The sequence below is a fragment of the Microtus ochrogaster genome, chromosome 7 (genome assembly GCF_000317375.1).
Source record: "Microtus ochrogaster isolate Prairie Vole_2 chromosome 7, MicOch1.0, whole genome shotgun sequence".
NCBI lineage: Eukaryota > Metazoa > Chordata > Mammalia > Rodentia > Cricetidae > Microtus > Microtus ochrogaster.
The window spans coordinates 83,581,391-83,592,391 of NC_022014.1; the positions used below are offsets into that span (position 1 = coordinate 83,581,391).

At 50.7% G+C, this 11,001-nt stretch overlaps 2 protein-coding genes across 3 annotated transcripts; one reads left to right on the plus strand and one right to left on the minus strand.

The window, feature by feature from the left end:
• Positions 1-2,417: 2,417 nt before the first annotated feature.
• Oxld1 (oxidoreductase like domain containing 1) lies at positions 2,418-4,454 on the minus strand. 2 transcript variants are annotated; one of them, XM_005350860.3, is made up of 2 exons: positions 4,248-4,454; positions 2,418-3,815 (listed from the first exon to the last, which is right to left on the minus strand). In XM_005350860.3, exons 1-2 carry the CDS (start codon positions 4,416-4,418, stop codon positions 3,414-3,416), a joined length of 573 nt encoding a protein of 190 aa, XP_005350917.1. In that variant the 5' UTR covers positions 4,419-4,454; the 3' UTR covers positions 2,418-3,413. The 2 variants fall into 2 exon arrangements, with proteins under 2 accessions (XP_005350917.1, XP_013203062.1); XM_013347608.2 differs by having other exon boundaries at positions 4,278-4,443.
• Positions 4,455-4,502: 48 nt separating this feature from the next.
• Positions 4,503-9,318, plus strand: Ccdc137 (coiled-coil domain containing 137). The gene is made up of 6 exons (XM_005350861.3): positions 4,503-4,672; positions 4,979-5,112; positions 5,791-6,016; positions 7,382-7,464; positions 7,680-7,759; positions 7,988-9,318. The coding sequence occupies exons 1-6, from the start codon at positions 4,542-4,544 to the stop codon at positions 8,201-8,203; spliced, it is 870 nt and encodes a 289-aa protein (XP_005350918.1). The 5' UTR covers positions 4,503-4,541; the 3' UTR covers positions 8,204-9,318.
• Positions 9,319-11,001: the final 1,683 nt, after the last annotated feature.

Consider the following 11,001-nt stretch of genomic DNA (forward strand, 5'->3'; position numbering starts at 1 on the left):
AAGAGGTCTGGCGCCCTCTTCTGGCCTTCAGGCATACAGACAGAATATTGTATACATAATAAATAAATATTAAAAAAAAATAAAGTATGTTTGTTCATATTTATGTACTTGTTGGTTTTGGTTTATTATCTGTCCCTGGGGGTTGGACTTGATGCTGATAAATAACGCTCCACGAAATGGAACACAGCAATGCCCTAAGGAAGGGCATTGCCCTAAGGAAGGGGCCTGTCCTTGAACCAGAAGCAGCTGAACTGGGTACTCCTAACTTTCACGGCTCCATTTCGGAGGGCCAAGCCAGAAGCCGGTCTCAGGGAGAGCAGTTACACTAGGATTCTTCCCTTAGGCTTCTCCCTGGCTCGCTGATTTGAGATTGTTCTCAGTCAGACGTTGTATCAGGGCTCTGGAGAGGCTGAGCTGGCCTCTGCGGCCCTGTATCAGGCTGCAACCTAGAACACACTACAGAGGATGGCCCCTCCTCTCCCTAAGAGCTCCAAGCCCCAGCGACCTTAGCCAAGGACAGCACAGCTTCTGTAATCCTATTAGCACCTGAAGGAGACTCCTAATCTCCCAGAGTTCTAGGAAGCTGCCTAAATAAACCTCACCTGCTGCTGAAAACAGGTGACCCAGACAGGAGGCATTGCTCCGACCCTTAGCTGTCCGAGAGACCAACTGCGTCTTAGAGTCCCCTTTCCTGCCCTAAGTCCTATGTGGAACAGCCTTAAGTTACTGCCAGTGGTCTGCAGAATCATCAAGGCTGAAACCGATCAGCAGAGTAGGCGATGCTCACTTCAATCTCAGCGGCTTCCCTTGCTCTTCTTAAGTTCAGCCTCTGTTCCTGAAGCCAGCACCAGCCTGCGAACCAGGACTCAAGAGCTTAGGAAACCAGGATGCTCGGTTCTGAGGCACCCATCCTTACTTCCCAGTAGTAAAACACTTCTCTAGCCAAAGGCCATAAACCCCCGACAGAGCTCCAATAATCAGCACCGTCTCTATGGAAACCATGCCTGAGATGCCTAACCCTGGACTGACCTGAAGCTGGTACCACTTAGCTGTATGGTCAGGTGGCTGGCCTTGGTAACAGGCACTACCATTTGACATTGTGGAGAAGCAGAGGAGGTGATTGGCAGGATGTCCTCTCCAAAGGACAGGGAAAAGGGATGAACTCTTAAAGACCCAAAGCTTGGCAGAAGTGGTAAAAAAACTATTGTTTTCCCCCAATCCCAACTCTGAATGAGCAGAGACCTGGCTGTCAGAAAAGGTAACGGGATGGGTCGCGACTCACCAAGCACTGGACAGGTCTCAGGGAGCCACAGGTGCCAGTCGGCTGGAGCTGGGTCAGCAGAGCAGTGGCCTAGGGATTTATTCTTCTCCTGGTGAGTGGATTATGACTCTGCTGGGATGCTACACTAATGAGATTGCTGGGCCTTAAGGGAGTCACCACTGACTGGGATGCTGGGGTGGGCAGAAGAAATTCAGGAGCAGTCAAGGGCCTGAAGGAAGGCATTCCCTTCCAGCAGATGGTCAAGAAGGGAAGTTTTATCTTCACCAGTGGTGGGATGATGCCTCCAGAAACAACAGGGCCATTTTCCGGACAGTTCTTGCTTGTGCTTACCCATTCCCTTTCTCTCCCATCCACTGAGGAAACCGTGGACTTTGATGCTTTATGTGACAGCCCCCTTTCCCCCCTTGCCTTTCAGTCCTGCCTCTTGCATTCCAACCCCAAGGGGTTTGCATCTGCGACTCTTGTGTATTCCATTTCCTGTGCCTGTTTTCTCTAACTTTGGATAGAATTGGTTTTCTTGTTTTTCTTTTCTTTCTTTCTTTCTTTTCTTTTTTTTCTTTCTTTTTTTGGTTGAGACAGGGTTTCTCTGTGGCTTTGAAGCCTGTCCTGGAACTAGCTCTTGTAGACCAGGCTGGCCTCAAACTCACAGAGATCCACCTGCCTCTGCCTCCCGAGTGCTGGGATTAAAGGCATGCACCACCACCGCCCAGCTTGTTTTTCTTTTTAAAACATGCTAGCCTCAAACTGTCATGGAGCTAAGGATGCCCTTTAAGTACTGGAATTACAAGCATGTGCCAACACAGGCAGCTCTGCATGATTCTATGTTAACCTTTGTCTTCGGCATGGAAGTGCTGGGAGGAGGCACATTATACTACTGGTGTCTGGGCCACTGTGGGGCATTTCACAGATGCATGGTGGTAAGTATAATGGTGGCACGGTAAGATACAGGCCAGCATGGCAGGGTCTGAGAACTTGAGTGTCACTACCCGGAAGCAGACCTGAGCTCACTGCAAAGGGCTGGCCAGTGGGTTTTCTTCAAGGGCATCTTATACTGCACAGCCTTACTGGCCTTAGCCACAATTGTCAAATGCTGGAGATTCTGACCACTGGTGTTAATATTTCCTGGAGATGTGAACAGATGTCTACTTACAATAGGTATGGTGACTCCTTTAATCCTAACTCGAGAGGCAGAGACAGGCGGATCTCTGTGCTTTAGAGAAGTTCCAGGGCAGCCAAGGCTATACAGAGAAACCAACCATCTTTAGAACCTCTTTTAAGGAGGAGATGCTTTACAGGAAACAGCTATACAAAAGTCTGGGACCTCATAGGTGTGGTCACCATTATCACGTTTATCTGGGCCCAGCCCCCACTGGCTATGAGTCATCTGTCCAAGATGCCAGCCTGAACCGTGTTCTGTCCCCCACTAGCCAAGTGCCCTGACTTTCTGGTCTTAATTTTGTCACAGGTCTGTGTAAAACACCAAACACAGAAAAAGTCCTATTTATCAGCTCAAACCCAACAGAAGTCACTCTATAAGCCTAGCTTTCCCATTTAATAAAGTAGGTGGGCACAAACACATTTAAGTTCAGCCCATGCTAGTGCCATGCAGTTGGTTCTGGAGCTTGATACCCCAGCTGCGTCTAGCAAGATTCAGAACTCTTAAGGGATGACCCTAGGCTACTACACAGTAGAAAGAAATCCCCTCCCATCAGTCAGGATCCAGCAGGAGACAGGGAGCAGCTAGGCCCCTCCCACATGAAGGTTCTCATTTACTGCACAGTTGGGAACCAGAGCTGACAGTCAGCAGGACACCCCAGGTACAATGGGGCCTGGGGTGATCCTGTCGTAGGATGTTCATTGACTGAGGGCTTTAGTTCATCTTCACCGGTGAAGAAACCTGTGGCTGCTCACCGGAACACACAACCAGCCTTGGGTATGCTTCCTTTGACAACGCAGGCAGAGGGACCACACAGTTTGGTTGGCACAGAGAATTTATTCAGAGGTGAAGTTCTTACACATTACTTCCTATTCCTGGCAGACATGTCGAGTCTTCCAGGCTCAAGGATAAAAGTGGTCCTGTGCTTCTAAAGGGTGGCATCCCTCCACGGCCCGGAGTCCCACGTACACTGGCTCAGCCTCCACTCTGGGTGCGGAGCCGGAGCCGGATCTCCATCCTGAGGAAGGCCTTGAGGTTCTCATCCTTCACGTGTTCCTCTAGAACGGCCAGGGCCTGTTCCCCCCCATCCTGGTAGTGTCTGAGCAGTGCTTCTGCATAGTCTACCCACACACAGTTAGGACAGCCGCTCATGCAGCAGTTTGTGGGAGGCTCAAGTGACAGAGGGTCTGGGGGCTTCTCCCGGGGCTGGGAGGCCTTTGGCTCCCCGTCATCCTCTGCACCTTCTTCCCTGTGGTCCATTCCCAACTCTCTGTGGCTATCAGTGGCTCGCACTGGAGCATGGTGTCTGTGAAGAACACTGTGTCTTCCTCGGGGAAGACTCTGGCAGCTGCCCCAGCTGGAGAACTGTTGTGAGCCCTGCGAACACGGGATAAGCAGTATGACTCTCCAGGAAGCTGGTAAGGCACTGGGGAATGTTCACCCTTCTCGGCCTCCTCACTTCCTGCAGGACCATAGACAAATTATTATATTTCACTCCGTACACTGTTTCCCTATCTGTGAAACGGACACATTGGTTGGTATGAGAAGAAACGTGTTAAGGGCCTGGTTCAGTGCCAGGAACTGGGTCTGAGTTCCAAACGATTGCACAGAACTAGCTGACCCTCTCCAGCCACTAAACACTCCTCCGCTGACCACGCGGACTATCCGCGTGGTCCTCAGTCCTGTCGGTCTTCCGACATCACAAGTGAAGCTCAGAGGACATCGGGTCACCCCAATCTCCGCCTCTAACGCCTCTGGTGTTCACCCGTGACCCCGGTCACTAACTGGTACTTGGTCTGGGGCCCAAACCTGAAGAAAGCTCTCAGGGAGCGCGCTGACCGTGACTCTTCCAAGGGCTGGCTGGCCTCCCGCAACCCAGCGGGGGCAGTGGGGCCCTCTCGGCCCGCGGGAACTGGCCCGGTAGCAGAGCACAGCTCCCACCCGGCCTCCCCCGGACAGGCTCCGCAGCAGTATTCCCATAGCCGGTGCAGACTCCGAGGCCAATGGCTTGGGCAGGAGCACGGGAAGCGGAAGTGATGCTCACGGGGCGGGGTCTCGCAAGAGGGCGGAAATGGCTTCGTGCAGGGAGCTCCAGGAGTAGTAATGGGAGGACCCGGGCGTGCTAGAGGCGCCCGTCCGGCGGGTCCTGGAGGCTCGGGACAGCCGCACGCGCGACGGCGCCAGCAGCAGGCGAAGGGACAGCAGCGCTTGGCCTCACGGCCAGGACAGCGCAGGTGGGTGCCATTCCTGGGAGAGGACCCAGTTGGGAGCTTCTCTACCTAACTCAGCCCGGGCCCACGCTCAGCCATGTGTTGAATGAACGGAGGTGAGTGCCTCAAGTTTCTCGTGAGGCACCTTCCCGGTATGAGGCCACGGACTTTTGCCTTAGCATGCGGAGAAAAATCCAGTTCAAGGCAGCTTGGGTCAAGGGTGAGGAGAGGACCGTCTGTATGTTCATGGATCCGGCACCACTTCTTCCTTACTTTGTTTCTGCTTATGTTGTCCTAGGGAAGGGTCTCACTCGCGGGTTATCTTTCCAGCAAAGAAAAGAAGAAAGTGAATTGCAAGCCCAAGAATCAAGATGAGCAAGAAATCCCTTTCCGACTCCGAGAGATTATGAGGAACCGACAGGAGATGAAAAAGCAGCTCAGCAACAAGAAGAGAAAGAAGGAGGGTATGCAGCAGCCCTTGCTGGGTGGCAGCGTAGCCTTGTCTGAATCGTCCAGTTGCCCAAATCCTTCGAGGTGTTTGAGGTGGGGAGGACAGCGTCGTACTGATTTTACAGCAGTGCTCTTTTGTAACTCACCACGCTTGGACTTTTGAGATCTTATTATTAATTATGTATGTGCTAGTGTTACTGGTCAGCAGGAATGTGCATGGGTGTTGGCTCCCCTGGAGCTGGAGTTACAGGCCTTTGCTGCCCACTGTGGTTGCTGGGCAGCTAAACCACGACCCTGAGGAGCACATATTCCTACTGGTTGAGCTATCTCGCCAGTCACACTGCTGTTTGTTTTTCGAGACAGGGTTTCTCAGTGGTTTCCCTGGCTGTCCTGGAACTCACTCTGTAGACCAGGCTGGCCTCGAACTCACAGAGATCCGCCTGCCTCTGCCTCCCAAGTGCTAGGATTACAGGTGTGTGCCACCATGCTGGATATTCCAGCTTCTTTGCTCACCTGTGTTGGCTGGAGCCAGTGGGTCGTGAGATCACATCTGTAGGGCTGCCCTGAACTGAATGTTGTAGATCGGTGCTCTTCCTTAAGCCTGGTCTTTGCTTCTTGTGGCTGTAGGAGGGGAAATGGTCACAGGCTACTCAAGGTCACCAACCACTCTGTCCTGTGTCCTTTGTCCTCAGCCCAGGCGGCTTTCAAGGAGACACTGGAAAAGGAAGCAAAGGGGGAAGAAGATACAGACATTGTTGTCCCCAAGTTCAAGCAGAGGAAGGGGGAGTCTGAAGTGGCCTACGTTCAACGCATGGAACAGGAGGCCCAGCATGTGCTGTTCCTTAGCAAGAACCAGGCCCCTCGGCAGCCAGAGGTGCAGGCAGCTCCCAAGAAGGAGAAGTCTGAACGGAAGAAAGCGTGAGTTGAGCCGGGAGGCCCAGGGCTGTGGGTCCTGGTGACAAGAAGGGACGGTTATCTGCCTTGCGCACACTGCTGTAGGAAAAGCTCCTGTAGCTTGGTGTCTGCTAAGACATTATCCCCAAGGGAATCACCCTTGTGGAGTGGCCCCTGGGAGGCTGGCATCGGCCTGTCACCTGTCATGTAGTGGGTTTCTCTCTAGTCTGTCTTGTTTGTGCAAGTTCTATACCTTCATCCCTGACTGGGATAAATAAAAAAAATTATTTATTTAGATGCACTAACCTCAACTTTCAGGAAGAATTGGCCTGAGGTTGCTTTCTTTCTTTTTTTTTTTTTTTTTTTTTTTTTTTTTTTTTTCCGAAACAGGGTTTCTCTGTTCCTTTGGAGCCTTTCCTGGAACTAGTTCTATAGACCAGGCTGGCCTTGAAGAGATCCGCCTGCCTCTGCCTCCTGAGTGCTGGGATGAAAGGCATGCACCACCACCACCTGGCTCTTTTTTCTTTTTAGTTTTTTTGAGACAGGGTTTCACTGTAGCCCTGGCTGTCCTGAAACTCATTCTGTAGACCAGGGTAGGCTCGAGCTCACAGAGACCTGCGTGGCTCAGTCTGGTCTTTCACTGAAGCTGAAGAAACATTCCAACCCTGTATGGTCGTTTGTGGCTACAATTCCACTATCCAGGAGGCTGAGGTTGGGGGCCTGCTGTGAGTTCAGGCCAGACAGTGTCGCAAACAAAAAGATGACCGACGAGAATGGCTACATTGTCTTCTTTTCCTCCTCACTAGTACTGCAGACACGTGTCCTTTCTGTTCTTGACCAACAAGAATGGCTACATTGTCTTCTTTTCCTCCTCACTAGTACTGCAGACACCTGTCCTTTCTGTTCTTGACCAACAAGAATGGCTACATTGTCTTCTTTTCCTCCTCACTAGTACTGCAGACATGTGTCCTTTCTGTTCTTTCAAAGATGTAAAAAGATTGCTTTCTACTTCCTTCTAATACTACAGTCAGAGGAGCCAGAGCCATCGCGGTCTGCAAATGCTCACAAAGAGGTGTGGTGTATCACACATACAGTACTTTGCAAGGCCTGTGGATCCAATCTCATAACTGACATTCAGTATGGGAGGGCATTGTTCCAGTAGATACCTATGGGTCCAGGCTGTATGGGCAATTCAGAACATCTAGACTTTGTCATTGTTCCCTGGGGCTGACAACTACTGACTGGGGACCCTTGGGGAGCCTGTCGGGTGCAGAGCATGGGTTTGCCTCCCACTTCCATATCTTGCATCCCTTGAGGTCAGGCTGACCTCTGCTGCCCCTAAGATGGAACCAGCACTTAAGAGTCTGAAAAACGTGCTTTTCCCCCCAGGTTCCAGAAGCGGCGCCTTGAAAAAGCCCAGAAGAAAAGGGAGGAAAGAACAGTGGACAGGCTGGAGCAGGAGCTGCTGAAAGGTAGGTCTTCCCACAGCAGGGACAGAAGCTGTAGTCCGCACAGGGCTACCTGTTTTCCCCCAGACCTCTTTGCTGGTACCTCTGGACTCTTCCGGGCTCACCACTCGTAGGCCTGAGGATGAGTGAGTCCTGAAGCCCTCAAGAAAGGGCGGACAGGCAGTGAGTCAGAAATGCCACTGGCTCTGAACAGCAGCTTCTGTTCACTGACTTTCCAGATACTGTGGAGTTTGGAGAGGTTGTGCTACAGCCCCCGGAGCTGACGGTCCAGCCTAGACGGAGCATTGGCAGAGATGCGGTACGTGGGGACCAAGCATGCAGGGAGTGGGGATGGTTAGGTCATTTCTGAGTCTGCTGGGGAGCAGGTGTCCTGGACTATGAGCTGCAGGGAGTGGGGATGGTTAGGTCATTTCTGTGTCTGCTGAGGAGCAGGTGTTCTGGACTATGAGCTGCTGAACCAATCAAAGCCCTTTGCTACCTTCTTTCCTAGTGAGTGTGTGCTAAAACCTTCTCTCTCTCTCCTCAGCCTGGCAAGAAGTCTCTAATGTTAAAGATGCTTTTGGGCGCTGGTGGTGGGTCCCTGACTCCAGCTACCTCAATGGCCCGCCAGCGGATTCTGGGGGAAGAGCGGGAACGGGCTGTGCAGGCTTACAGAGCCCTGAAGAAGCTGCAGCGACTGGAAGTGACATCTGCACACCCGCTTGGCTGCTCTTCTCAGAGGAAGCTGCAGACTTGTCTGTGACTCAGAGACCCAGGGGACCAATGCGCTGGAAACTGGCCCGCTAGCTGCTAGACCTGGCAGAGGGAAAGACAGCAGATGCTTATCTCTGGATAGGGGCTTGAACAGTAGGGGGGTGGGGGTGCTTTTCTTTCCCTGTCCCTTGAAGGTTATCCTTTTAAAAGTGACCTCCAGTGAATCCCACCTCATAAAGGGCAAGTTCCCCCAGCACTTGCCTGAGACACAGATGGAGGGGGCTGGTGTTTTCCTGAGCCTGGCTTCATTCTGAAACAAGTCTCAGGAAGACAAGTCAGGACTACTGTACAAAGGACTCAATCCCTTAATCCAGCTGATACTGAAGCTGCTGTTGTAGGTAAGCCTGCTGTCTTAAGAGGTTCCTATGCGTTCAGTGCCATGCAAGGCAGGGTAACAGTACAGTGGGAACAGATGTGCCCAGTGCAGGTGTATCAATCTCTCAGGTGGCTGGCAGTCAGCACCTTGTTTGCCTGCAGGGGTGTGTACAGAGGCCAGAGTACCCATCTAGGTTTGGTTTGGATAGAGATGTGGTGTCAGTACTGGCTGAACGCCTTGAGGTATAAACACCAGACTTCAGTGATAGGAAGGGCAGAGTGGTTATACCGAGATAGTAGGAAAAGGTCCATGTCCTGCGTAGCAGGCCTCTGGGAAATAGGGGAGGCCTTCGGAGCGGACCAGGGATGGAATCTGTTTGAATGTGTCTCCCATAGTATTAAAGGAGGGAGGACCTGATGCTGGCTCACAATAGTGAAACCTTGAAACTTTCCAAACCTTGGGAGTGCGGTCCCGCTCTAGAATCCTGGCACCTAGGAGGTAGAAGCAAAATAATTAGGTGTTCAAAGCCAGTCATGACTACATGAGACCATGTTTCAAAAAACAAAAACCACCCGCATGTTGACATCAAAAGAGCTAGGCTTGGGCCTTGCTTAGGGGCATCTCTCATAGTTGTAAAAGGAGACTGCTCGTTTGTTTCCCAGCTGCCCAGACCCAAATAATCACACAGAAGCTATATTAATTACAACACTGTTTAGCCAATGGCTCATGCATATTTCTAGCTAGTTCTCACAAATTAACCCATTTCTGTTAATCTGTGTATTACCACAAAGCTGGTAAAGTTCTGGAGGTGTCTTTCTCCTTTGGCAGCTACATGGCATCTCCTTGACTCTGCCTACTCTCTCTCTCTCTCTCTCTCTCTCTCTCTCTCTCTCTCTCTCTCTTTCTGAATTTACTGTCTGGCTTTACTCTGCTAAGCCATTGGCCGAAACAGCTTTATTCATCACCCAATAAAACAACACATATATGACCGTATATGGGACAGCCTGCATCATCCAGAACAACTGGTGAAGGAGCCCACACGGAGTGCCTTGACTCTTCCAAGTTTGCATTTTCCGGAGTGAAGTTTACTGACATTAAAGTTTTACTGTCTTTGAAGTCTGGGTCCTTGTTCTCTGACACACTTGGTCACAGCCCAAGTCCGTGCATGTCTTAGACGTGCACCCAACATTAGCAGGGGCCAATAAGTTGGATGCCTTGGCCATTTTGTTTCCCACTAAGCATCAGAACTAGAGCCTGTAGTAGTAGGGCCCAAGGCTACCGTTATTAGAACTGTAAGTTTTTGTGTTCTTTTCAGAAGCCATGTAACCATCCAGCTAATGCACAACTGGCTAGTTCTGTAGCCGACTGTGAAGTGTATTGAAGAACTCTGGATAACTCTTGTTTAAAGAGCCCATACCCCATACCCAGTTGGGTGGTGATGGCATGCGCCTTCAATCCCAGCATTCAGGAGGCAGAGGCAGACAGATTTCTGTGATTTTTGAGGCCAGGCTGGTCTGCATAGTGAGTTCCAGGACAGTTCGGACTTTTACACAAGATTTCTCAAAACCTTGTCTTGAGAGAAAGAGCCCATACCCATATTGCTTTGGGTATGTCTTACTTTCAACTTATTAAAGATGCCCTCATCCATGCTTTTAGGTATTACTTTTTAAAAAAGATTTATCACATTCAGCATTCCATATGGCTGTGAGCCACCATGTGGTTGCTGGAAATTGAACTCATAACCTCTGGAAGAATAGCTAGTGCTCTTAACCTCTGAGCCATCTCTCTAGCCCCCAACAAACTATATATTTAAAAGAACAAATGAAGCAATGGAAACACTCTTATCTCTGGTGATGTCAAACCTCCCCATCTTTTTTGTTGTTGCTGCTGTTGTTTTCCTTAGACAGTTTCTCTCTGTGGCCCTGTCTGTCCTGGAACTTGCTCTGTAGACCAGGCTGGCCTTGAACTCAAGAGTGCCTCTGCCTCCTGAGTGCTGGGATTTAAGACATGTACCACCACCGCTGGCTTCATCTTTTTGTTTTTTAGACAGTGTTTGTGTAGACCAGACTAGCCCAGAACTCAGAAGTCCTCCTGCCTCTGTCTCCCAAGAAATGCTCTACCACACCTGGTCCCTCACCCCTATCTTTTTCAGAGAGGCTCTCCTGACCCCAGTGTTGCCTGGGTTCTTCAATCCCTGAGCTTAGAATGATCCTTCCACTCTGGTCTCTTGAGTAGCTCAAGCCATGGCCCTGTACCACTACATCCTGCCTGGTTTTTGTTTCTCATTCAGACTTTTTTTTTCATGGTGTTTTGCCTGCATGTATGTCTGTGTGAGAGTGTCAGATTCCTCGACAGGAGGTACAGTGTGAGCTGTCATGTGGGTGCTGGGAATTGAACTCAGGTCCTCTGGAAGAGCAGCCAGTGTTCTTAACTGCTGAGCTACCTCTCCAGCCCTCTTCAGACAGTTTTTT

Coding starts and splice junctions, on each gene's coding strand:
- Oxld1 (XM_005350860.3), bottom strand. CDS start 4,418: ATGGGAATACTGCTGCGGAGCCTGTCCGGGGGAGGCCGGGTGGGAGCT. Junction 3,816..4,247: donor TCCCTGAGAGCTTTCTTCAG/GTTTGGGCCCCA, acceptor CCGTGTTCGCAG/GGCTCACAACAGTTCTCCAG.
- Ccdc137 (XM_005350861.3), top strand. CDS start 4,542: ATGGGAGGACCCGGGCGTGCTAGAGGCGCCCGTCCGGCGGGTCCTGGA. Junction 4,673..4,978: donor TCACGGCCAGGACAGCGCAG/GTGGGTGCCATT, acceptor TTATCTTTCCAG/CAAAGAAAAGAAGAAAGTGA. Junction 6,017..7,381: donor AAGTCTGAACGGAAGAAAGC/GTGAGTTGAGCC, acceptor TTTTCCCCCCAG/GTTCCAGAAGCGGCGCCTTG.